At 42.5% G+C, this 27,600-nt stretch overlaps 1 protein-coding gene across 1 annotated transcript in view; it reads right to left on the bottom strand.

Annotated features, from left to right (window-relative positions):
- Positions 1-27,600, bottom strand: part of SNCA (synuclein alpha) — a 97,725-nt gene that overhangs the window by 59,357 nt on the left and 10,768 nt on the right. Inside the window, exon 5 of the mRNA XM_075849776.1 lies at positions 27,162-27,307. Within this exon, the coding sequence (XP_075705891.1) occupies positions 27,162-27,307 (146 nt within the window). The remainder of the gene's footprint in view (positions 1-27,161; positions 27,308-27,600) is intronic.

The raw sequence follows: 27,600 nt of genomic DNA, 5'->3' as shown, positions 1-27,600 counted from the left end.
AGCAATTTTGCGGCTGTTTTTCAAAAAAAATTCAATGACATATACTGACCATCATAAATAATGTTACAAACTTATTGTACTGATTGAACGGTTATAATTAATCAATTATGTCTATATTATTTTATGTCTTGGGACACAAATTTTATAAGGTTTATTTATTGTAAAAAAAAATTGTTTTTTTCCCAATTTTTTTAACATTACTTTCTTTTATTTCTTTATTTAACTTTTTTTTAATCCAATATGAGGAATTTTAATTTTAATTTTATACACTGTAATGTACTAGCATATATTTATATGTCCGTTCATTAGTCTATCTACTGACAGTACACAGACAGTTGTTATAGCATACCTAAATATGCTTCAGTAAGAGAGAATATGGGCAGACAGCCCAAGGGTGATTCAATGGACCCCACACTGTCTTCCCATACAAGGTATGGGCTAAGAATGCGTTAAAGAAATTCCCTGTGACACGATCATTGATGTTCCCCTCAGTCTCTCCGTTTATATGCTGATCAGATCAGAGTTGATTGTGGCATATAAAGGGTTAAATAATGGAAATCATGGGCTGCAGCTGTGTGTTAGAGCCGTCACCGTGTGCCTATTGGAGTGGGTACAGTAACAGTGCCGGCGTGATCAACATGACAATTATATGCTTGTTATCATGCGGATACTATCTGCTGCTCATGAGGAGCATCCCCCACATTAGTTGCAATTGGTTAAAACGGTATTTAGGTTTCAGAGAATAAACTTTTCATTATATAAAAAAGACAATTCATTTGCTGAAAAATGAATACCTCTTTAAAGCAGCATACACAACAAAAGGGAAAATCTAGGCACTTCCTCCATTATTATCCTCCTCTTCTTCAAACTTATCTTTTTTCATATTGCAATAAAATCAGAAATATATAAAGAAGTTTTACATATGTGTACAAGGAGATCATTCATTACTTTCCGGCTTCCTGCAGTCACCACTAGAGGGAGACTAGGAGCTTACTGTATACTGTTTGCACATTCTAATAATAAAACAGTATACCTCAAGCTCCTAAGATCTCCGCAGTGGCTGCTGCGGGTAGCCAAATCTTTATCTTTTATTTCTTTGTTTATGCAGGGGATTTGGAGCTCTAGATAAAAAAAAAAACAAAAAAAAAAACAACTGCCCTATAAAGATATTTTAAGAAATGAATCAGTGCAAAATATTGGACCTAAAAAATCATGGCGCTAAAAAGTTGACACTCCCTTTAAGCTAAACAACATTAATAACAAAGTGTTGTATTGTAATTTACTAGCAATTCTTGTTTTGTAACTATAGCAAGTGGTAAATGCTAAATATATAGACCAATAAGGAAGTTAACATACACATCTACTAATATTGTTTACAGCTATAATAACATAGGAATATTATTTAACACTCATGTTCTGCATTCAGTGATGTCCTACAGTACAATATCATGGACTATCACAGATTAATCTTCGAAAACGAAGCCAACAATATACATGTTTTTGAAATCCTCACCTAAGTATCTGTTCAAAGTACTATAATTAAAGCAGCAGTGGGAATTCCAACCTAATAAATTTGATCCAGAAGGCGTCATCAAATGCCAAGATCCATCACTGTCATGGTGCCAAGCAATGCAATAGCTTTTAATGTTTCTTACACTTGCCTGGTGAATTGAATGGCTTAAGGGAGTGAAATTCACCCATCTAATTAGTGCTGGGACAAGGCAGGTAGAATGGAGAAAGGAGCCAAGCATTTGTCAGCTATAATCTAATTACATATTGCTGTAGCATTGGGTTTCTGCCAAAATACTGTACATTTTATCATCATTAAATTGTTCATGTGTTCAAAGTAATTGGATTTTCATTTGTAGAATAAAATTTAAGTAAAATAAAAATAACATTATTGATCCTTTTAAATAATGATAACATATTTTATATTATATACTATTATAAAATATTTACTAAAGCAAAAATTCTAAGATTCTTAAAAATCTCATACACACATGCTGAAATCAGACACGTAACAATCTACTAGCATTGAGTGACAAACTAACAAGGCAAAAATCAATATATGCTTCATCAATACAGGTTGGGTCAGATTACGTTGACAACTCCACGTTGTACTGTTATCAACGTTCTAAACGAAACAAAATTCTGTCTTCTTTATTTTCTTAATTCGATTTTAGCAGATGTGGACTACCATGTTGATTTTACAGTGTATTTGATAAAACTATTTTGTGCTATGCAAATATATTATCCTTTGCCATGCCATGACAAATATTGTAATAGCTAAAAACGAATGATCTCCCAAGTACTTGCACGTGCAGGGAGTTATTTCCTTTTCTTAACTTATCTATTAACATACCTTGAGATGTATGGCGCGAGATATTAAAAAAAATGTAAAAAATTTTTATACTTTCGATGAATGCCTTTGACAGAAGTCATCCATTAGCCATCGGTCGCCCGTAGACTCTCATGTTAATAAAAGTACATGTTTAACGTATACTTTATTTGTTGTTGACTGGCTGTGATGGATGCCTCTGACAGGTGCTATCAGTTGGCCACCTAATGCCCATAGATTACCATGTTAAAAAAACGTATGTTTACGTTTGTTTACTGATGGCGCGAGATTGTATTGGATACTTTAGGTATTATGATTGTATAACAACACAATTCAAGATACATTAGTAAATGTGCAGCCAGAAATACTTTACTTTAGGGGTGGGCAGCTTCCATCTAGACGAAAGTGGGATTTTTAGTTTTGCTGAAGGAGCACTTTAATATAACAGTAACTGTAGGAGAGATCTCTGCTCAAACAAGCTAACAAAATTATACAAGCCACTGGTTGGGAACCCTGGACAAAAAACAATAATGTTTTCAACTCTATTCCCAGCCACAGATACCGTTTAAACATTGTAATTATTTTTACGTTCTATCGGCTCTTTTTCTGTGATTTCTTCCATCTTGCTTATATATCTTAACAGGCCCCTCATTTTTCAACAATACTGCATACCTTTAAGAAATAAATCACTGGCACTAAAATAATTGTAGGAATACAGTAGCAATAATAATAAAAAAAACAACAAAAAAAACTGTTGGATTAGAGCACAAAGAGGAATGATCTGTTTTGTGTTTTGCTATACCACTAAATATTATCTATCCTTAACCAGCTGACAATAGTAGGGGAATATTGATTATTCTCTCCTTTATGCACCTTTTCAAAAGACACTACATGCTTCTACAAAATCTGTACAAATTATCAGATCCCATATGATACCAGAGATGATGAAACCAGAATAATTCCACTATTGTGTAGAAATGTATTGTCTGTTGAAAGGGAGAAGATGTGCCGAGGGAAGGGAATAATCAATAGTATCTCTACCACCCTTTCCTCCATTCACCTGCTATTGGCGGCTGGTTTGGAAAAGATAATATTTAAAGAAATGTAAGAATACAAAATTCCATTCCTTCTTTTTTTCTATTCTTACTTTTTGTTAAAATGGCTGTCCGGTGCATGGCAACACTTTGTTGTTATAAAATAATGTGATTGGGATTCTCTTTGTTTGGCAATTGGTACATCATGCAAATTTTTAAAAGATCACTAAATGTAGTCAATACGAAAAATAATCCTAGCAATTCCTATTACAATCAACTCTAAAAACTGTCCCAGGAGATAAGAGGGGTTATCCAGTTGCTAAAAATTGATGACCTATCCTTAGGATAGGCCGTCAATAGATGATGGGTCGGGGTCAAACTCCCTGGACCCCCACCGATCTGCTGTTTTGAAGGGGCCGCAGCGCTCGTACCCCTTAATTTCTTCTTGCTCACTGTGAATCGCTGACACACATATAGCGGCGATTCACAGATATTGCAGCCTTCTACTCCTATTCACTTTAACCCCTTCCCGACATTTGACGTATCCATACACCAAAGTCGGGTAGGGGAAGTTTGGAACAGGCTCACGGAGTGAACCCGCTCCATACGATGCCGGAGTTGGCTGTTTGTTACAGCCGACACTTCAGAGTAACGAAAGGCATCGCACTCGAGCGCGATCCCGCTCGTTTAACTCGTTAAATGCTGCGGTCAATAGCGACCGCAGCATTTAATTCGTTAGAAAGAGGGGGGCAACCCCCTCTAACAGCTCATCGCGCCCCCCCCCGCAACACAATCGCAGGGGAGGATGGTTGCTATGGCTGCCTGGGGGCCTAATAAAGGCCCCAAGGTCCGCCATTTTTGTGCACCTAATAGAACCTTAATAGAAGCCTGTCAGAATCACGATATACTGCAATACATTAGTATTACAGTATATCGTGCAAGCGATCTAATGATCGCTGGTTGAAGTCCCCTAGGGGGACTAATAAAAAAAGTAAAAATTAGTTAACTAAAGTTTTTTTTATGTAAAAAAAAAATTAAAAAAATAAAGTAAAAAAAAAACATTTCCCCCCTAGAGCATAGAAAAAAAATAAAAAAATTAACATAATTGGTATCGCTGTGTCCATAAAAGTCTGAACTATTACAATATATCATTATTTAACCCGCACGGTGAACGCCATAAAAAAAAAAATGTAAACGCCAGAATCTCTATTTTTTTTGTCACCTAGTCTCCCACAAAAAAAAAGGGATCAAACCGTCGCATGTACACCAAAATGGTATTATTAAAAACCACTGCTTATCTTGCAAAAAATAAGCCCTCACAACACTTAATCGATGGAAAAATAAAATAGTTATGGCTCTCAGAATTTGGCGACACAAAATAAATTTTATTTTTTACACTTCGGTTTTTACTTGTAAAAGTAGTAAAATATAGAAAAAACGATATATATTTGGTATCGCCATAATCGTATTGACCCACAGAATAATGCTAGCATGTTTTTTTAATTACACAGTGAATTCCGTAAAAACGGCGCGCAAAAAACATAGAGAAATTGCAGTTTTTTTCATGTTCTACCCCACAAATAATTATTTTCACGTTTCCTAGTACATTATATGGCAAAATAAATGGTGCAACAAAAAACGACAACACGTCCCGCAAAAATCAAGTCTCATAGGACTGTATCGACTGAAAAATAAAGAAGTTATGGCTTTTGGAATGTGGGGAGGAGAAAACGAAAATTAAAATCTGAACAAGGGCTGCGGCGGGAAGGAGTTAATGGGAGAAAAGGCTGCAATACCTGTGGATCGCCGCTACTTCCGTGTCGACGATTCCAAGTGAGCAAGAAGAAATGAAAGGGAAGCAGTGCTCGTACGAGCGATGCGGACCTTTCAAAACAGCTAATCAGCGGGGGTCCCGGGACTCGGACCCCGACCCATCAGCTATTGATGGCCTATCCTGAGGATAGGCCATCAATTTGTAGCTACTGGGTAACCCCTTTAACCATGTCCCCCTCTTCTTGTCACAAACCTAAGACCAGTTCAGATTTGTCTCTGCCTGTAAGGCACTGACTTCAGCAGGAGCCCTCCCCTACAGTTCTACAATAGGAAGCCAGGAATGTTAAAGGGAGACTGCCAGGTCCTTTATGGCAAGTAAACCAGTAACAGTGCCGGGTAGGTGACTTAAACATACTGTAAGTTCACACATACCTTCTGTGGCCGCAGATGGACTTAGCATTTCTACAAAAAATAAACAGTGTTCGCATTTGCAAATTAGATCACAAGTGCCCAGAGGGCAGTAGCACGCCCGGCAAGTTCTCTCCAGCTCGCCATAGTAAACCCTGCCTAATGCCTCCCCCTTGGCCTTGATTAATGGCTCCAGCATTCAGCCAATGACAGTAATGTCATTGAATACTGGAGCCATTAGGCCAAGGAGCATTGGGCAGGTTTTACTCATGAAGCACCTGCTGGGCTTGCGATCGCCCTTGTGGACACAGTTCTTTTTCTGTTGAATGTTAAGTATATCTGCGGCGCCAAAGGTGTGTCGACACATGTTTAAGTCCTCTACCCAGCGCTGTTTTTTGCTTTATTTGCCATAAGGAACCTGACAGACTCATTGTCCCTTAGTTAAGCCGTGCCCCTTAGCAAACTGGCAGCCTGAAATGAGTAGCTTCAGAAGGAATTTTACACTAAATGTTCTCTGTAAGATTTCTACAAGGTTGTTTGTTTCAGCGTTATGCCAAAAATCCTACAGACCAACAGATAATGTGAACATGTTTTTTTTATATTTTTATTATTCATTTGGAGATTACAGACAATGCCTCACAGCCCTGTACAGCCGAATGACCAGGGGTGCCACTGAGCAGGGAAAACGTAGAAAGGGAAACGGTGCTAATTCAGTGCTGCGGCCCGTTCATTCTCAGGATCAATGGGGGTCCCAGAAGTCGATCTTCCAATGATCATAACTTTATAAAGTGACAGCGATATGATTATGATATGCCACTACTTTATAAAATGGAAATATCCCTTTAAAGATAAATTTATCTATGCGCATCACAGAGAATTTTCCTGCCACTATGTTTAAGACACCAGTGATATACTATACATTACCCTACAATATAGTTCAGGAATAAAGCATGTTCTTAAAGGGGTTCCAAATAAATACAATATTGCTTTCAATAGTGCGAGCACAAACAGTGAGAGTGACTCAGTGAGTGAGGATATGGATAACAGAGAGGGAGTAGGCTGTGTGTTTATGGCAGTGCCCATGCCAAAGGTAAACATTTATTTACCCCTTTAATGTGTCTATATACTGTAAAACAACATATGAGGCCTCCCTACATCTTTAGTCTTGTAGACACTGGGGTAAATGTTTCTCCTTTGCTGATGGAATAAAATAAACAGGCACTGAATGGCTGAAGAAATATCTTTTGTAAATATCTGAGCAGATTTGGATGGAGTCAAAGATGACATTTCCCCGCTATGTAGGAGGTGAAGAGAAACTCTGTTAAATATGTGTTATTGCCTTGTTAGTGCTTGGCACATTTAATCTTCTCATGTGATGCTTTTTCAATAACAAGCGAGATGAAAAGATTATAGTGACATACACTGTCTATTTTTCAACCATATGCCTGATCAACATGGTGCATGCATGTATACCAGAGGAATTCTCTGGAGATAACATAACTAGATATAAAAAATATACATATACAAGTCATTGCTATGTACAGTGTATATACAGTGCATTCACACCCTTTCACTTTTTTCACATTTTGTTATGTTGAGGCCTTGTGCTAAAATAAAACATATTGTGTTCATGCACAGATCTGGAGAAGAGTACAAAAAAAATTCTGCTGCACTGAAAGTTCCCAAGAGCACAGTGGCCTCCATAATTATTAACTGGTTCCCGACCGCTGGCTGTGTTTTTACGGCCAGCGGTCACGGTCCTTAAAACTCGAGCCATAGACTTTTTACGGCTCGGGTTTTAACTTGCTGCCCGAGAGATCAAGCAGCTGAATGTCGGGTCTCCGGCTGTCAGTGACTGCTGGGGACCCTGAGGAGAGGATAGAAGCAGCTTTCGTTGCTTCTGTCTTCTCCGATCTCTTTTACACAGCGCTCAATGAATGTTGTGTATAGGAATAGAGGCAGCGGCCGCGCCGCTGTCTCTATTCCTCCCAGTGTTCATGTGACTGGTCACATGATCGCCGGGTGCCGTTACTGACAGACTGCTGCTGGGTCGTCACAATGAGAGGGCTGATTTCCCCTGTAACTGGGGCTGCTGTGCAGCTCCAGTTACAGTGGAAAAGATGGTGTAAAAGAAAGAAAAAAATATATATAAAGTTCCCCAAAGGTCTTTTTTGACCTTTGAGGGACAGACCATAGTAATAAAAAAAGTAAAGTGCAAAAATTTGTTATAATAAATACACATAAAATACCCACACCTAAAAAAAAAAACGTTCCCCCCCCCCCCGCCAATCATTGTTGTAACGCTAGCGCTGACCCAATTACCCTAATATAGACATGTAATATATATTAAAATTTACGGTAGACAATGACGATCCCAAATAAAAGGTCTATTTTAGGGTAAAACTATGTTATCACCCAAAAAAATAGCTGAAACTTAAAAAAGCTTATTTTTTTACTATTATTTTAAACTTTATGAATAAAAATTCTAAAATAGCAAAAACTATGTGTATAAAAACAATAAAAAAAGAAACCTGCATTGTCTACGGAAAAAATATCGCAAAAATCATGTAGATAGCCCAACAAATAAAAAAGTTATAGCCATTTAACTAACACGTTCTCAAAAGGGCTAAACGGTGTCTGGTCCTGAAGGCTCAAAATAGCCCGGTCCTGAGCTGGTTAAATGGGAGAAGTTTGGTACAACCAGGACTCTTCCTGGAGTTGGCCGTCCCACCAAACTAAGTAATCGGGGGACAAGGGCCTTGGTAAGAGAGGTAACCAAGAACCCAACGGTCACTCTGGCTAAAAATCCTGTGTGCAGATGGGAGAAACTTCCAGAAGGTCAACCTTCACTGCCGCAATCCACCAATCTGGGCTTTATGGTAGAGTGGCGAGAAAGAAGCCTCTCCTCAGTAAAAGATACATGAAAGCTGTCACGGCGCGGGGTGTGGACCCACTGGGCTGTACCGCGTATAGGGATAGCAGCTGGCAAAACAGGTATAATGCAATTTCTATAGTTCTGAGAGGGTACCTGAGGCAATGTAGACAGTAGCGGTGGTTTCAGGCTAAGATGAGGTTCCGACAGTAGACAGACACCCGGCAGGGTGCAACACAATAGATGCAGCGGAGGGCACAACACGACTCCAACTCTTGAAGGCATAAAGGCACTGTTGCACGTCATACAGGGTATAGGCAGCAGGAACGGGAAACGGAAAACACTAGTAGACCATTTGCAAGGAAAAACTTAAGGTAACACAACAATGCTCAGGCAATGATCAGAGGCATTTTGTGCTAATTGCAGATATTCTGAAAATGTACGCATACAGGCTGTAAAGGATCTGCCAGGCACAGCTTCGGGGTTAACTCCCATAATTAATCAGTCAGCACCTGAATCTACATCCCTGAGACTGACTCCAGCTTCCACCACTCAGGCTGGCAGGCTTAGGAGTGGGAAAGCCTATCGCAACCTGGCCAGACTCAGCTAGCTCCCGCCCTCGGTCTATTTAAGCCTGCCCTTCCTGTCCCTCGGTGCTTGTGATTCTTTTCGTGTGGTTTCCTGGCCCAGCTACAGCTCCTTCTATTTTGATCCTGCTCCATACAGACCCTGGCTTACTGACTACTCTTCTGCTCTTCGTTTGGTACCTCGCACACTCCTGGCTTGACTCGGCTCGTTGCTCACGGTGTTGCCGTGGGCAACTGCACCTTTCCCTTGCTTGTATTCCCTTGTATGTTTGTCGTGTTTGTCGTGCACTTACTGAGCGCAGGGACCGCCGCCCAGTTGTACCCCGTCGCCTAGGGCGGGTCGTTGCAAGTAGGCAGGGGCAGAGTGGCGGGTAGACTAGGGCTCACTTGTCCGTTTCCCTACCCCCCATCATTACATAATCACAAGCCCATACCTAGTCTACCCTGGTCCCTGACACCACTATGGACCCCCGTGAGACCCTGGCTTAGCAAATGCAGGGTCTCTCCCTACAGGTCCAGGCCCTGGCTCAGAGGGTCAACCAGCCTGATGCTACCTTGGTAGTTCCCCTCACCTCACCTCTTGAACCCCACCTCAAGTTGCCCGACCGGTTCTCAGGGGACCGGAGGGCTTTTCTCTCCTTTCGGGAGAGTTGTAGGCTTTACTTTCGTTTAAAGCCTCATTCCTCAGGTTCTGAGAGCCAGCGGGTGGGTATAATTATGTCCCGGCTCCAGGAAGGGCCCTAAGAGTGGGCCTTCTCCTTGGCTCCTGACGCCCCTGAACTTTCCTCCATTGATTGTTTCTTTTCTGCTCTCGGACTTATTTATGACGAGACTGACAGGACTGCCTTTGCCGAGAATCAGCTGGTGACCTTACGTTAGGGTAAGAGACCTGTTGAGGAGTATTGTTCTGACTTTAGGAAGTGGTGCGTAGCTTCTCGGTGGAATGACCCTGCCTTAAGGTGCCAGTTTAGGTTGGGTCTGTCGAATGCCCTGAAAGACCTGCTAGTTAGCTATCCCTCTTCTGACTCCCTAGACCAGGTTATGGCTTTAGCGGTACGACTTGACCGACGTCTCAGGGAACGACAACGTGAACGTTTATGTGTTTTCTCCTCCGACTCCCCCATGATGCCTCCCGAAGTTCCGTTGCTTCGTTCCTCCCCAAAAGACTCAGAGATACCTATGCAACTCGGGGCCTCCGTGTCCCCCCAACAACGTAGAGAATTCCGCAGGAAGAATGGTCTCTGCTTTTACTGTGGGGATGACAAGCATCAAGTGAACAACTGTCCTAAGCGTAAGAAGGCAGCCAGAGAACTTCCGCGCCTAAGTGATCATCGGGGAGGTCACTTGGGCGCACAGGTATTTCCCGTAAATAGGAAACGTACTAAGATCTTGCTTCCCTTTCAGGTCTCTTTTGGTGGTAGGTCTGCTACCGGCAGTGCCTTCGTGGATTCAGGGTCCTCTACTAATATCATGTCTGTGGAATTTGCTATGTCTCTTGCTATGCCTCTGATTGATTTGCCTAAACCTGTCCCGGTAGTGGGTATCGACTCCACTCCTCTTGCTAATGGTTATTTTACACAGCATACCCCTGTTTTTGAACTCCTTGTTGGCTCCATGCATTTGGAGCAGTGCTCTGTACTGTTGATGCAGGGATTATCGTGCGATTTGGTTCTAGGCCTTCCCTGGTTGCAGTTGCATAATCCCACGTTTGACTGGAATACTGGGGAGCTAACCAAATGGGGTAATGAATGTTTTACGTCATGTTTTTCTGTTAATTCTATTTCTCCCCCTGAGGAGGCGAACACGCTACCCGAGTTTGTTCAGGACTTCGCTGATGTTTTCTCTAAGGAGGCCTCCGAAGTGTTACCTCCTCATAGAGAATACGATTGCGCTATCGAATTGGTACCAGGAGCTAAGCTTCCTAAGGGTAGGATATTTAATCTTTCTTGTCCCGAACGTGAAGCCATGAGAGATTATATCCAGGAATGCCTGGCCAAGGGTTACATTCGTCCCTCTACTTCTCCGGTAGGTGCTGGTGGTCTTAGGCCATGCATTGACTACCGTAGCCTGAATAAGGTCACGGTAAGGAACCAGTATCCCCTTCCTTTGATTCCTGATCTCTTCAATCAGGTTCAGGGGGCCCAAAGGTTCTCTAAGTTGGATCTACGGGGGGCGTATAACCTTATCCGCATCAAAGAGGGGGATGAGTGGAAGACTGCGTTTAACACGCCCGAAGGCCATTTCGAATACCTCCTCATGCCCTTTGGGTTGTGTAATGCCCCTGCGGTCTTCCAGTATTTCATAAATGAGATTTTGAGAAATTACCTGGGGATATTTCTTGTAGTGTACCTTGATGACATACTGGTGTTTTCCAAGGACTGGTCCTCCCACATTGAGCATGTCAGGAAGGTGCTCCAGGTCCTTCGGGAAAACAAACTGTTTGCCAAAACCGAAAAATGTGTGTTTGGGGTACAGGAAATACCATTTTTGGGTCAAATCCTCACTCCTCATGAATTCCGCATGGACCCCGCCAAGGTTCAGGCTGTGGCGGAATGGGTCCAACCTGCCTCCCTGAAGGCGTTACAGTGTTTTTTGGGGTTCGCTAATTATTACAGGAGATTTATTGCTAACTTCTCGGTCATCGCTAAGCCTCTTACGGACCTCACTCGCAAAGGAGCTGATCTCCTCCACTGGCCTCCTGAGGCTGTCCAGGCTTTTGAGGTCCTTAAGAAGTGCTTTATCTCGGCCCCGGTGCTGGTTCAGCCCAACCAAATGGAGCCATTTATCGTGGAAGTTGACGCATCTGAGGTGGGAGTGGGGGCTGTCTTGTCCCAGGGTACCAGGTCCCTCACCCATCTCCGCCCCTGTGCCTACTTCTCCAGGAAGTTTTCGCCAACTGAGAGTAACTATGATATTGGCAACCGCAAACTCTTAGCCATTAAATGGGCATTTGAAGAGTGGCGCCACTTCCTGGAGGGGGCTAGGCACCAGGTAACGGTCCTTACCGACCACAAGAATCTGGTTTTCCTAGAATCTGCTAAACCCGAGACAAGCTTGATGGGGGTTATTTTTTACCAGATTCAATTTTTTGGTTACCTATAGGGCTGGGTCTAAAAATATTAAGGCTGATGCACTGTCGCGTAGCTTCATGGCCAGCCCTCCTTCGGAGGAAGATCCTGCTTGTATTTTGCCTCCAGGTATAATCATTTCCTCGATCGATTCTGATTTAGTCTCTGAAATTGCTGCTGATCAAGGTTCAGCTCCCGGGAACCTTCATGAGAACAAGCTGTTTGTTCCCCTGCAATTCCGGCTAAGGGTACTTAGGGAAAATCATGACTCCGCACTATCTGGTCATCCAGGCATCCTGGGTACCAAACACCTCATTACTAGAAACTATTGGTGGCCTGGGTTGCCTAAAGACGGGAAGAAGAAGAGTATTTGGATCCAGCGCTGCGTGCAGTTTAAAACGGAAGCAAAATTCCAAGTTTAATGGTTCTTGATTTAAAAGGTAGTCCAGAGGTATAAAGTCCAGGTGTGGAGGTAAGCGGGCGGTGGTGTCCTCAGAGCCTACGCGTTTCGGACGCTTCTGCGTCCTTAGTCTTGGCTGTAATGACATTACAGCACGCAGCGCTGGATCCAAATACTCTTCTTCTTCCCTGCTTCAGACCGTGTGCCGACACGAGGATCCGGGCGCTATTGTGACACAACCCACAGTGTCAGGTGAGCTGGAGGATTCCTCCCCCCTCTTCTCCTATTTTTGTTGCCTAAAGACGTTAAGGCCTACGTCGCCGCTTGTGAGGTTTGTGCTAGGTCCAAGACTCCCAGGTCCCGACCAGCGGGCTTACTGCGTTCGTTGCCCATTCCCCAGAGACCTTGGACACATATCTCCATGGATTTTATCACCGATTTGCCTCCATCCCAAGGCAAGTCGGTGGTGTGGGTGGTAGTAGACCGCTTCAGTAAGATGTGCCACTTTGTGCCCCTCAAGAAACTACCCAACGCCAAGACGTTGGCTACCTTGTTTGTCAAACACATCCTGCGTCTCCATGGGGTCCCTGTCAATATTGTTTCGGACAGAGGGGTACAATTTGTTTCATTGTTTTGGAGAGCCTTCTGTATGAAGTTGGAGATTGATCTGTCCTTCTCCTCTGCCTTCCATCCTGAAACCAATGGCCAAACTGAGAGGACTAATCAATCTCTAGAACAATATTTAAGGTGTTTTGTCTCTGACTGTCAATATGATTCAGTCTCATTCATTCCCCTCGCCGAATTTTCCTTTAATAACAGGGTCAGTAACTCGTCAGGGGTCTCCCCCTTTTTCTGTAATTTTGGGTTTAATCAACGGTTCTCCTCCGTTTCACCTGGTAGTTCCAACAATCCCGAGGTAGAGGTCGTTCATCGGGAACTGTGCACAGTCTGGGCCCAGGTTCAGAAGAACCTAGAGGCGTCCCAGAGCGTACAAAAAACTCAGGCTAATAGAAAACGTTCTGCTAACCCCCTGTTTATGGTCGGGGATCTGGTGTGGTTGTCGTCTAGGAACTTGCGTCTCAAGGTTCCGTCCAAGAAGTTTGCTCCCCGGTTTATTGGGCCGTATAAGGTCATTGAGGTCCTCAATCCTGTCTCCTTCCGGCTGGAGTTACCCCCGTCTTTTCGTATACACGACGTGTTTCATGCCTCCCTCCTTAAACGCTGCTCCCCGTCCTTGGCTCCCTCGAGCAGACCTCCTGTTCCCGTCCTCACCCCTGAGGGGGTGGAATTCGAGGTGGCCAAGATTGTGGACAGCAAGATGGTCCAAGGCTCCCTCCAGTACCTGGTCAATTGGAGAGGATACGGGCCCGAGGAGAGGACTTGGGTACCCGCCCGGGATGTTCACGCTGGGGTATTGGTCAGGAGGTTCCACCTGCGTTTCCCCAGTAAGCCAGGTCCACTTAGAAAGGGTCCGGTGGCCCCTCATAAAAGGGGGGGTACTGTAAAGGATCTGCCAGGCACAGCTTCGGGGTTAACTCCCATAATTAATCAGTCAGCACCTGAATCTACATCCCTGAGACTGACTCCAGCTTCCACCACTCAGGCTGGCAGGCTTAGGAGTGGGAGAGCCTATCGCAACCTGGCCAGACTCAGATAGCTCCCACCCTCGGTCTATTTAAGCCTGCCCTTCCTGTCCCTCGGTGCTTGTGATTCTTTTTGTGTGGTTTCCTGGCCCAGCTACAGCTCCTATTTTGATCCTGCTCCATACAGACCCTGGCTTACTGACTACTCTTCTGCTCTTCGTTTGGTACCTCGCACACTCCTGGCTTGACTCGGCTCGTTCACCACTCTGGTTGCTCACGGTGTTGCCGTGGGCAACTGCCCCTTTCCCTTGCTTGTATTCCCTTGTATGTTTGTCGTGTTTGTCGTGCACTTACTGAGCGCAGGGACCGCCGCCCAGTTGTACCCCATTGCCTTGGGCGGGTCGTTGCAAGTAGGCAGGGACAGAGTGGCGGGTAGACTAGAGCTCACTTGTCCGTTTCCCTACCCCCCGTCATTAGACAGGCCCTTTAAGGCCTTGCACACGCGGGCGTGCGCACCCTGCAGGAGACAGTGTCTGGTCAAGGAAGTGAGTGCTGGTGTCTCCCAGGGGGGGAGATGTCGCCAGGAACACGCTCGTCCATGTCCGAGGCCATCAGAGGGTAAGTCAGGACGACGGTCCGTGGCCATAGACGTTACAAAAGCCTACCTGGAGTTTGCAAAAAAGCACCTAAAGGACTCTCAGACTGTGAGAAACAAGATTCTGTGGTCTGATGAAACCAAGATTGAGCTTTTGTCTTCAATTCTATGCTTCATGTCTGGAGGAAACCAGGCACTGCTCATCACCTGCCCAATACCATCCCTATAGTGAAGTATGTTGGTTGCAGCATCATGCTGTGGAGGTGTTTTTCAGCGGCTGGGACAGGGAAACTAGTCAGGGTGGAGGGAAAGATGAATGGAGCAAAGTACAGAGATATTCTTAATGAAAACCTGATCCAGAGTGCTCTGGACCTCAGACTGGGCCAAAGGTTTAACTTCCAACAAGACAATGACCCTAAGCACACAGCCAAGACAACACAGGAGTGGCTTAGGGACAACTCTGTGAATGTCCTTGAGTGACCCAGGGAGAGCCCTGACTTGAACCCAATCGAACATCTCGGGAGAGACCTGAAAATGTCTGTCCACCGACGGTCCCCATCCAACCTGACAGAGCTTGAGAGAATCTGCAGAGAAAAAATGCAGAAACTCCCCAAATCCAGGTTTTCAAACCTTGCGTCATCATACGTCAATGCAATATTTTAGCTTTCCTTTTTCAATAAATTTAAAAAAATTCTAACTTTCTGTTTTCATTTTGCCATTATAGGGTACTGAGTGCAGAATGATGGGGAAAATTGAAAGGGTCTAATGACTTTCCGAATGCAGTGTGTGTGTGTGTGCTTGTGTGTATATATACATATATATATTTTATATATATATATATATATATATATATATATATATATATATAAATATGAGGTTGTGTCAAATATTATCCGCACTCTGGCTCTAGTATTTATTTTAATCAACTTTCGGAAAAGGCGTTAGACATAATCTCCCGGCTTTTTAATACACGTTATCCATCTGCCAACAGGCTTTCGTATTCCCACATCAAAAAATGTTTTAGGCTAAGTTGCGAGCCACGAATGCACCGCTGTCTTCACCTTTTGATCAGACGTGAATCTTCGTCCTTGTAGGGCTTCTTTCAGGGGACCAAACAGATTAGTTAAAGTGCACGCTCAATGTTGTCATCAGTCATGAATGTGGATGGGCGTCCAGCTCCTTCTTCATGGCTTACACTTGTGCGACCTTCCTTAAACTTCATTATCCAGTCATATACACTTCTTCGCAACAAAACGCTTTCTCCAAAGTCTTCGATAAATATCGGCACCAGACACATCCTCAGACCACAAAAAATTAATTACTGCACGCTGCTCTTCTTTCATGCAAATCTCAAGTGGGGCAGCCATTGTTTCTCGCACCGCAGTCACAAACAAACAGACATAGTAAGGTCAAACCTACACAGCAGTGACTGGGGAGACAGCAACCTGGTACGGAAAGCACTGTTAAGAGAGTGCGGCCAACAGACGTTTTAATATAACCGGAGTTAGCATAATTTATGACTCACCCTTCACCCTTGTATATATATATATATATATATATATATATATACATATGTAGTACTGTGCAAAAGTTAGGCAGTGATGGAAACATGCTGCAAAGTTATAAGGGTCTCAAAAATACAAGTGTTAATATTTTTTTTATCAGTTAACAAAATGCAAAGTGAATGAACAGAAGACAAATCTAATGAAAATTAATATTTGCCCTTTTATTTCAATATAAAAATCAATATAACCCTTTGCCTTCAAAACAGCATCAATTTTCCTAGGTATATTTGCATACAGTTTTTGAAGGAGCTCGTCAGGGAGGTTGTTCTTAACATCTTGGAAAACTAACCACAAATCTTCTGTGGATGTAGCCTTCCTCAAATCCTTCTGTCTCTTTATGTAATCACAGACAGACTCGATGATGAGATGATCAGGGTGGGCCATATCATCACTTCCAGGGCTCCGTGTTCTTCTTTAAGTTGAAGATCGTTCTTAGTGATATTGGCTTTATGTTTAGGGTCGTTGACCTGCTGCAGAATAAATTTAGAGCCAATCAGACGCCTCCCTGATGGTATTGCATGATGGATAAATATCTGCCTGTATTTCTCAGCATTGAGTACAACATTAATCCTGACCAAATCCCCAACTCCATTTGCTTAAATGCATCCCCAAAATTGCAGGGATCCTCCACCATGCTTAACTGTTGCCTGCAGACACTCATTATTGTACTGCTCACCAGCCCTTTGGCGAATAACTGCCTTCTGTTTCAGTCAAATATTTCAAATTTTGACTGATCAGTCCAGGACACCTGCTGCCATTTTTCTGCACCCCAGTTCCTATGTTTTCGTGCATAGTTGAGTCGCTTGATCTTGTTTCCACATTGAAGGTGTGGCTTTCTGGCTGCAATTCTTCCATCAAGATCACTTCTGGCCAGACTTATCTGAATAGTAGTTGGGCAAACCTGGGTCCTACTGGTTTATGCCAGTTCTGAGCTGATGGCACTACTGCACATCTTCCAATTTCAAAGTGTAGTAAGCATGATGTAAGCATGATGCTTCCTTCATCTGCTGCACTAAGTTTCCTTGGCCGATCACTGTCTATGGTCCTCAATGTAGCCCCTTTCTTTGTGCTTCTTCAAAAGAGCTTCAACACCACATCTTGAAACCCCAGTCTGCTTTGAAATCTTTGCATTGGAGAGACCTTGCTGATGCAGAATAGCTACCGATTGTCTTGTTGCTGTGCTCAGTCTTGCCGTGGTGGACCTGTGACATGAAACTGTCTTCCAGAACCTCACCTTTGTAGCAGAGTTTGGCTGTTTGTCACCCAGTTTAAAGCCTCCTTCACATCTTTTTCTGTTACAGTTAATGACTGTGTTTCAACCTACATATGAAAATTATGATAATTTTATCACCTGTTTGGTATAATTGGTTAATCATACACCTGACTATAATCCTACAAAATCCATGAATTTGTGCAAGTGTACCTAAAATAACTGATGCTGTTTTAAAGGCAAAGGGTGGTCACACCAAATGTAGATTTGATTTAGATTTCTCTTTTGTTCATTCACATTGTATTTTTTTAAGCATTCTTACTTTGCACCATTTTTCCATCACTGCCTATATTTGTAACAGAACTGTGTGTAATGAGTGTTACAAGTAAATGTTGGGTTCCATAGTAAAACTTGTAAGAAAGCCTCACTCCACAATGACCATCGTCAGCAGTGAGTGTGTTTAAGATATGGAAAAAATTATGATTATCATATTCATTGCTTGGTCTCTGATTTCATATGGAGTCATGCTGAGTTTTTTTTTAAAATCAAATATATACAGAATGTGACCTAAAATACATTTTGCAATGCTCAATCAGAAGCCGTATTATGGAGCGATTCTACCCTGGAAGCATTTTATTTATTATTTAATGCAACAACATACTACATAGCGCTGTACAGAGGTTAAGGGCTCACACACCCTAGAAGGAATTTTATAGGAATTAACATATCCTTATTTATTTTGTTTGTTTTTTAGTGAGGGAGAAAACCCAAACATACACAGGGAGAGGATGCAAACTCCATGCAAAATTGCCCTTTGTTAGATTAGAACTCTCGTCCCCAGTGTTGCAGTCGCAGGGATTCTGCAACCCCTGAAAAGCCTCCGTGCTCTGCTGTGTGCCTGAGGCCTTAGTTGTCATCCACTGGCGTAGCTATAGGGGTCGCAGCGGTCTCAATTGCGACCGGGCCCCGAAGCCAGGGGGCCCACAGCCCCCCGCACCACATCAATAAAAAGTTACTATAGTAACTCGGGCCGCGGGCCCCTGTTACTATAGTAACAGACTTTACTTACCTTCCTGGTTCCGGATCGCAGCGGAGGTCCTGACATCAAGCACTGTGCGCAGCGCATGACGTCACAGCGCTATGCGCCGCGCACAGCATCGAGACGACAGAACTACCGCCGCGGCCGAAGAGGAAGGTAAGATTAGCCCTGACTGGCGGGGTCCGACTCCCGGGACCCACCATTCAGCTGTTTTGAAGAAGCCACAGCACTCGTACGAGAGCTGCTCCCCTTCATTCCGGTCACACTGTGAATCGGTGTCGGCGATTCACAGTGTGAGCGAGTAGTGAAATGAAGGGGAAGCAGCTGTCGTGCGAGTGCTGCGGCCCCTTCAAAACAGCTGATTTGCGGGTCCCGGGAGACACATCAGCTATTGATGGCCTATCCTGTGGACAGGCCATCAATGTTTAGGGACTGCGCAACCCCTAAGCCTACGATGTAGCAGGCTTAGGGGGCCCATGAGACAGGATCACAGATTGTGTGATCCTGTCTGCTGGGCCCTGTATCTAAGCCAATCACATGGTAGGCTTAGATACATGGCCCATGCGTGATCCTGTCTGCTGGGCCCTGTATCTAAGCCAATCACATGGTAGGCTTAGATACATGGCCCATTTGTGATCCTGTCTGCTGGGCCCTGTATATAAGCCAATTACATTTTAGGCTTAGATACATGGCCCATGCGTGATCCTGTCTGCTGGGCCCTGTATCTAAGCCAATCACATGGTAGGCTTAGATACATGGCCCATGTGAGATCCTGTCTGCTGGGCCCTGTATATAAGCCTACCACACTGTAGGTTTAGATCCAGGGTCCAGCACACAGTAATCTTATACTGTATAAGATTACTGTCTGCTGGACCCTGTATCTAAGCCTACCTTGTGGTAGGCTTAGATACAGGGTCCCACAGACAGTATCACACATGGGCCCTGTATTTAAGCCTAACACATGTGTTACTAATCGTTTTTTGTGTGTTTTCTTACAGGTTTGGTCGTTGGACTACGGCGGATTCCAGGACTACTTCGATGACGGCTTTTTTTTTCATTATCAATAAAATGGTTAATGAGGGTTGTGTGGGTTTTTTTTTAATTTCAATAAAATATTATTTCTATGTCTTTGTGTTTTTTTTTAAACTATATTACTACCGCCTTAGTAATGGCTGCCGGCTGATTGACAGTATCCATTGCTAAGGCGGGGCTTAGTGTTAGCCGGTGCAGAGGCTAACACTAACCCCCTTTATTACCCCGGTACCCACCGCCACCAGGGGTGCTGGGAAGAGCCGGGTACGATCCAGTACCTGACCATATGTAGTGATGGTCGGCCACTGGGGTGGCCGCAGGCTGGTATTATCAGGAGGGGAAAGGCCAAAAACAGTGGACCTTCCCACCCTGGTAATGCTAGGCTGCTGCTGCTTTATTGTATCTGTCTGGCTATGAAAAATGGGGGGACCCCACGTCATTTAAAAAAAATAAATAAAATAATAATAATTGGAAAGAACGATGTCGGGTCCCCCCCCCCCCAATTTTCATAACCAGCCAGATACAACACAGCAGCAGCAGGCAGCATTACCAGGGTGGTAGGGGCCACTGTTTTTGGCTTTCCCCAGCCTAATACTACCAGCCTGCAGCCGCCCCGGTGTCTGACTGTTACTGCAGATGGTCGGGTATTGGTTCGTACCCGGCTCTTCCCGGCACCCCTGGCTGCGGTGGGTACCAGGGTAATAATGGGGGTTAGTGTTGGCCTTTGCACCGGCTAACATTAAGCCCTGCCTTAGTAATGGAGGTTGTCAATCAGCCAGCGGCCATTACTAAGGCGGTGATAATAAAGTTTAAAAAGATACAAGCACATAGAAAAAATATTTTATTGAAATAAAAAAAACACAACCCTCATTAACCATTTTATTGAGAATAAAAAAAATGCCGTCATTGAAGTCCTCGAATCCGAAGTCCAACAACCGAACCTGTAAAAAAAACACAAACACACAAAAATAATCAGTAACACATAAAGAAGAAAAATTATTATTCTTACCTTTCCTGGGACCAGCGCTGGAGCCGCAATGTCAGCGAGCTGAGCCCTGTATCTAATCCAATCATGTGTGATACTGTCTGCTGAGCCCTGTATCTAATCCTATCATGTGTGATACTGTGCTGAGCCACTGCATCTAATCCTATCATGTGTGATACTGTCTACTGGGCCCTATCTCTAATCCTATCATGTGTGATACTGTAAACTGAGCCACTGTATCTAATCCTATCATGTGTGATACTGTCTGCTGGGCCCTATATCTAATCCTATCATGTGTGATACTGTCTGCTGAGCCACTGTATCTAATCCTATCATGTGTGATACGGTCTGCTGAGCTGTGTATCTAATCCTATCATGTGTGATACTGTCTGCTGGGCCCTATCTCTAATCCTAACATGTGTGATACTGTCGGCTAAGCCGCTGTATCTAATCCTATCATGTGTGATACTGCTTTCCGAGCCACTGTATCTAATCCGATCATGTGTGATACTGTCTGCTCAGCCACTGTATCTAATCCTATCATGTGTGATACTGTCTGCTGAGCCACTGTATCTAATCTTATCATGTGTGATACTGCCTTCTGAGCCACTGTATCTAATACTATCATGTGGGATACTGTCTGCTGAGCCACTGTATCTAATCCTATCATGTGTGATACTGAATTCTGAGCCACTGTATCTAATCTTATCATGTGGGATACTGTCTGCTCAGCCACTGTATCTAATCCTATCATGTGTGATACTTTCTGCTCAGCCACTGTATCTAATCCTATCATGAGTGATACTGTCCTCTCAGCCACTGTATCTAATCCTATCCATAGTTTATAGGGTCGCAGTGCTATAGATATGCTATGATGTCTCCTATACACACATTTTTTTGGGGGCGGACACATATGTATTGGGGCTATTTCCCCTGACATTTTAAGCCCTGAGGGTATGTTCACATGGCAGCGTCCATTACAGCTGAATTTACGGTGCTGTCAGGAGAAAACAGCTCTGGCATTTCAGACGTAAAGGCATGTGCAGGTGTCTTTCGCTGCGTCCATTACGGCCGTAATTGGAACTGTTTTTCCATGGAGTCCATGGAAAATGGCTCCATTTACGTCTGAAGAAGTGACAGGCACTTCTTTGACGCGGGCGTTTTTTTTCCGCGCCGCCTTTTGACAGCGGCGCGTAAAAAAAATGACCGTCGGCACAGAACATCGTAAGACCCATTCTAATGAATGGGCAGATGTTTGCCAACGCTTTTGAGCCGCATTTTCGGACGTAATTCAATGCTAAAACGCCCGAATTACGTCCGTTAATAGGGTGTGTGAACCCAGCCTTAGTGTCGCGCCGACTGCTAGTGCTGCATTGTTGGGTCACTTAGGAGACTCAGCGATGCAGCTGAAAGCTGCGGACCGTCGGCCATGAGGAGTTTACTGGGGGGGGCCCAATAAGAACTTTTGCATCGGGGCCCATGAGCCTTTAGCTACGCCCCTGTTGTCATCAGAAACTCACAACCAATAATTACTTTGTGCTGATAAAGTGAAGGTTTGTGGCTAGTTGCTGAGAAGCTAAGTGACAGCCAGTTTAGTTGTAAATTAATTAGCAAAAATGGCCGCTGCAAAAAAGAAAGGTCAGGGTCTTTCTCAAGCATAAATACAAACCAAGTGCACAGTTTATATAACAGACATCTCATGACATCACATCCTGTGCGTTAACTAGTATACAAAGTGTAAAATCATTTTAACATCAAAAGCTCATATAATGTAAATACACACATAATTATATAAAGTTAGTGACACATATAAAAATACTTAGTAAAGGTATTTAATACATTTTAATATCGCAAAACAGCTTATACTGATCGCTCCAACATCAGTATCTATCAACAGAGCATGCCCAGGGTGCAGTGGTAGCTAGAGAAAAGCATCCCTAGTTACCCAATGTTCATCTACGACGTCACAGAACCTGTCACACCATCGCGCTTAGTGTTTCTAATGAGCATGTCCGCCCGCGCTTAGAACCCCATTGCGCATGTCCGGTTGGTAAAGCAACCTCTGACGTCAGAGTATAGTCTACACGGAGCACTAAAGCACTAAAGAGAACCATGAATGCATTGAATATGCTATACAACTGAGTCTACTTATTCCTGGATTTAGAATTGAAGTCTCATTTATTTTCCATCTGTTTTGGATTCTCTACTATTCCCGCAGTACAGTACTAATGTATGACCTGGTTGGTCTTTATTTAAAGTGGGGTTTACCTCTGCGGTGGGGATAGATGTGATTGGATGTTTGGGTAGTGTTTTTTTTGTTGCTTGTCTCTGACATCTGGCCCCATTGATTTTGGGATTTAGCTGGACGGGATTATTAGTTAGTAGTTAAATAATCTGTGGTTTATTGGTGCGACTCTGCATCCTGATATAGGATGATAGGTTGCATGGTGACCACTAATATGAATTTTCTATGGCTTATGGGTCTATTGGACCATGTACACATGGCGAGATTATACCAGCTATTAAAGACCGTGCCTGATATTATTTTTTACCATTGTTTACTACCACCACGCTCATATGGGATCTGTTTATAATCCCCCACTGAGTAAAAAAATGTTGCTGAGTGAAAAACTCTTGTCAGGTATAACCTCACTACATTAAGTAAAATGTGCTACGATTCCGGTGGAGCCCCTATAAAGATGGTTAGTGAGTGGGCCTATAGTGATGAATACTTAGGGTGAAAGTATAAACTAAAATATGGCCATAAAATGCCATTTTGTAACAGAGGATGTTTAGGCAGCTTTTTAATAAAGATGACATCATGTAGCCCCTTGTTTAATGTAGTCCTTACTGATGGCCTATGAGGTAATGGAGACAGAGTATCTTTGATAATAATAATGTACAGTACAGGAACTTTCTGCCCTGTAATGAGTTAACTGTCATTACTATACATGGTGGCGGACACAACTGCGCATGCGTAGTTAGAATTAGTTCGTGTAGACTATACTCTGGCGTCGGAGGTTGCTTTAGCCACCGGACATGCGCAATGGGGTTCTAAGCGCGGCCGGACATGCACATTGGAAACACTAAGCGCGATATGCAGAGCTCTGGTGTGACAGGTTCTGTGACATAGTAGATGAACATTGGGCAACTTGGGACGATGTCATGAGATGTCTGTTATATAAATGGTGCACTTGTTCTTTTTGCTTGAGAAAGACCCTGACAGGGTTGAAACGTTGCAAGGTCATGCCTGGAGAATAAATAAGAAATACTTTTCCTACCGGAGTGCTGCAGTTTCTCTCTTTTATTATGCACTCGTGAATTCCTTTGGTGCGGGGAATATTTTGCTGCTTGCACCTCCCTTCAGTTGGGATTTTTTTCATGCTGGTTGTGCAGCTGAATATCTTCTATCCATTCTTGTGGTGTGATGTGTAACATAAATTGTACTATTTTACTATTATATATATATATATATATATATATATATATATATATCTGTATGCATATAGACATAATTATATAAAACTGTTTAAGAGTTATGATTATATTTATTATTGCAATTTTCAATGGTCTACGCCAAGAACTTTCTACCACAAGAGATTTTTTTATCCATAAGGATGCCCTTCTTAATAAAATCAGCTTTTAATCCACTTCTGGAAAATGCAATGGATATACAACAAGGTACACGTTCATGTGGGTTCTTGCTTAGTCATGTACTTTAGTAAATTGTATCCAAATCAGTGGTAAGGTTGAAAGCACAGATGGTAACTTCTAGCTAAAATTGTAACCCGCAGATTAAAATACTACTTAAGAACGCATCTATTAAAGTGCCATTTAATTCCCCTGTACTTAAACTAACATGAATGCTTTATTTATCCACCATAATGTTTCCATGTTACAGAATCCTGGCAGCTAATTTCCCCGAGTCTTTTATAATTGTTATACACTGCACAATGGGAAAACATGATAACAGCAGGTCAACATCAGCAGCTACTGCTACAGGCCTGGTCGCGGAAGGTCATTATATCAGCTTTGGTCCAAAACAAATGTATTTGTCAGGGCTGACTCATATCCAGCATATAGGTTCTTTAGACTGATGGATTCAAAAAACAAATTCAAGGACGCAATCTTCAATTAATGAAGAGCCAATATTGGTCTAAAAAAAAGCATATCCTCTAACACCTTGAAATACTCTGCATTGAATCATTGCATCTGTTCAGTTCAATCCCATCACAACTGCTATTAGTATCACCCTGTGATATTTTGCAAGGCCAAATGGCAGGCTCCTGTTGTCGCTGCTGCTAATGATGGGGTTACAGATGTTTCAGGGCTGTTCATCTGCTCAGTACAGTAGTTCAATGGACATGGATCTGAATGGCTCGCCATTGTTTTGCCAGGCATAGAGACATGCCATGTCTCACACCAGACACTTCATCTGAATAATAAGCTACTGTGCCAGCTTTTTCAATGTGCTTTAATCATTTCATGTGTGAAAGTTGCAGCTTCGAGGCTTTGTCATCTTTTTTTTTTTTTAATCATCAGTACAGGATATTATATCCATTTTTTTATATGGTTCATTAGTCATGTACATTCTGACAAGTCATTTTTATCAGACACCAAACAATTGCAGCGCAAGTTAGGAACCTAATGCGAGTAACCCACAATCCTCGATAAAAGAAAAAAGGAAAAAAAAAAGGAAAAAATTATAATTTTATCTAATGTAGTAAAATACTGTATATAAGCCAAATCAGCAGTGTTAATACACACAGTGCCTCCCATCTATAAAGACATTCCAGTGTTAGCAAACAAATGACAGGAGAATCAAGGTGTGAATTGGCCTAAGGCACGATTACCATTTACCTCCTCAAAGTAAGGGCTCATTCAGACAAGCGTGTATAACGTCCGTGTGACGGCCCTTAAAACAATAGCCATCACACAGACTCATGTATTTCAATGGGGCCGTTCACACGACCATTGTTTCAAAGGAGCGTGTGAAGGGTCCTTGAGAAAATAGGACACGTCCTATTTTACTGCATGGGTGCACCGCGGACGTGAAAAACTTTAGTTTTTCACGTCCGAGGTTGCTGACGCTCGTCTGAATGTAGCCTAAAGGGAAGAAGTGGAGGAGTGCTACAAATTCCTAATTGCCAGCAGTACGATTGAGGGATGGCATGATAGCATAAAGTAACACTGGAAAGAAGAGCCTGTTATTAGTAGGCCATTCATTGATGTGTAATGATAGTTTGATTACTGTAGGATGGAATTTTACTGTTGACCACAGGTATTTTGTATCTTTTGTGTGTAGACTGTGTGGTTACCAATACAGGAAGCCATTGATGGATTGATGAATCCACGATCGGAATTCCAAAAATAGGGATTTATTTACATAAATGCGTAAAATACAGGTACAACGCGTTTCGACCTCGTACTGAGGTCTTCGTCAGGATTTGCCTGACAAAGATCTCAGTACGAGGTCGAAACGCATTGCACCTGTATTTTACGCATATATATGAATAAATCCATATTTTTGGAATTCCAATCTTGGATTTATTGAACCACCTGCACAAGAGCACCCAACATAAGGAGTACTTTTTTCTACGTTTTCTACCTGAGAATTATCAGACCACAGGGTAATCTCTTTATCTTTGGAGCTACACACCCAGGGTCCACTCCGTATGCTTGCTCAGTATGCTAACACCAGGGTGAATATAACCTGATACATTCCAAAGTTGAGTTGTGCCGATGATCCCGCACAACTCTACCAGGTGAGTCGATCTAGATTCACTTTTACACAATATATACACACTCCAGAACGTTATCACCTTGGATGAGCGCCGTCTTTTCTCTCTCTTTCTCGCTCTCTCTCTCTTTTTGTTTCTATTCTTTTATTTATACCAGTTTTGATTAGGCTTATTTTGCGCCAGAATTTTGTGTTAGTTTTTTGGCATGCATTTTAAACCACACCCCTTTTCCATTGAGCCACGCCCCTTTCAGAACACTTTTTTAAACAAATGTGTCTAGTGAGGTACATACATCAAAATTGCGCCAAAATGTGGTGCAATATTTCTGCCCCAATGTTTATTTTTCAGACCTCAAAGGTTTATGTGTGAAATTCAAAGCTGTTCATTATATAGCATATAGTTATTTACATTTTTACATTTATGACAAGCTATGGGCACTTATAAAGATTATAATAAGGAAAATAAGTATTCAGTAAATTTCTGCACAAAAGCAACACTTACAGGACAGTATAAATATATGTGTTTATGTATATGTATTTATATATATGTATATATATGTATATATATATATATATATATATATATATATATATATATAATTTAGACACACGTTTTTTATCTTAGTTTTACTGTTGTGCATATGATCAAACACAAGCCATACCCAGCACGGATTTCATTCATCTACACATCCAATTTGTGCTCTCATAGTGGTTTTGATAGTAAAATTTAAAAGAAAATCCAATTGTAAAAGTAGAAATTGCAACACTAACTGATCTTTTGGAATATTTTCTTCTACTAATCTTTATTATAATATTCTGCACATTATTTAATTTTTACATTTGATTATTTTACTACATTTACTTTAGAATAAAAGAAGAGCTTTTTGCATTCTGACATTAAAACTGAATAGGTCTCACCAGTTATAACATACCTGTTTACCCATCTGATCCTTTTTCACTAGACCTGTGGCAGCAGCAATATTTCCAGCGCCCTCTACTGTCTTATGTGCAACCGCAGTCACTCCCGTAACTACTGCTCCACCAACATGAGAAACTTGTTCTTTGGTTTTTTCAGCCACTAGTTGGAAACCCAATAATAACAAACATTACTAAATGACATAATATATAATAACACTATGTAATGACTAACGTTTAATAAGTATTGCAGTTGACAGTTTAGTTAGTAAGCACTGGAAAGAAACATTGTCTTATAGTCAATAAGAATATAATATATACTTAATCCGCACTAATTTTTCCATTTTGTTGATGTCAACCCTTTAAACTTACACACATTCAAAATATTTTTGTAACAATACATTTAGGTGCAGAGCCCCCTTTGACCTAAAATATTCAAATAATGTAAATATTCTG

This window comes from Rhinoderma darwinii, chromosome 1 (assembly GCF_050947455.1).
Source record: "Rhinoderma darwinii isolate aRhiDar2 chromosome 1, aRhiDar2.hap1, whole genome shotgun sequence".
NCBI classification, from domain to species: domain Eukaryota; kingdom Metazoa; phylum Chordata; class Amphibia; order Anura; family Rhinodermatidae; genus Rhinoderma; species Rhinoderma darwinii.
Note: the sequence above shows the minus strand (reverse complement) of the source record. Positions and strands in the feature narration are given on the sequence as shown.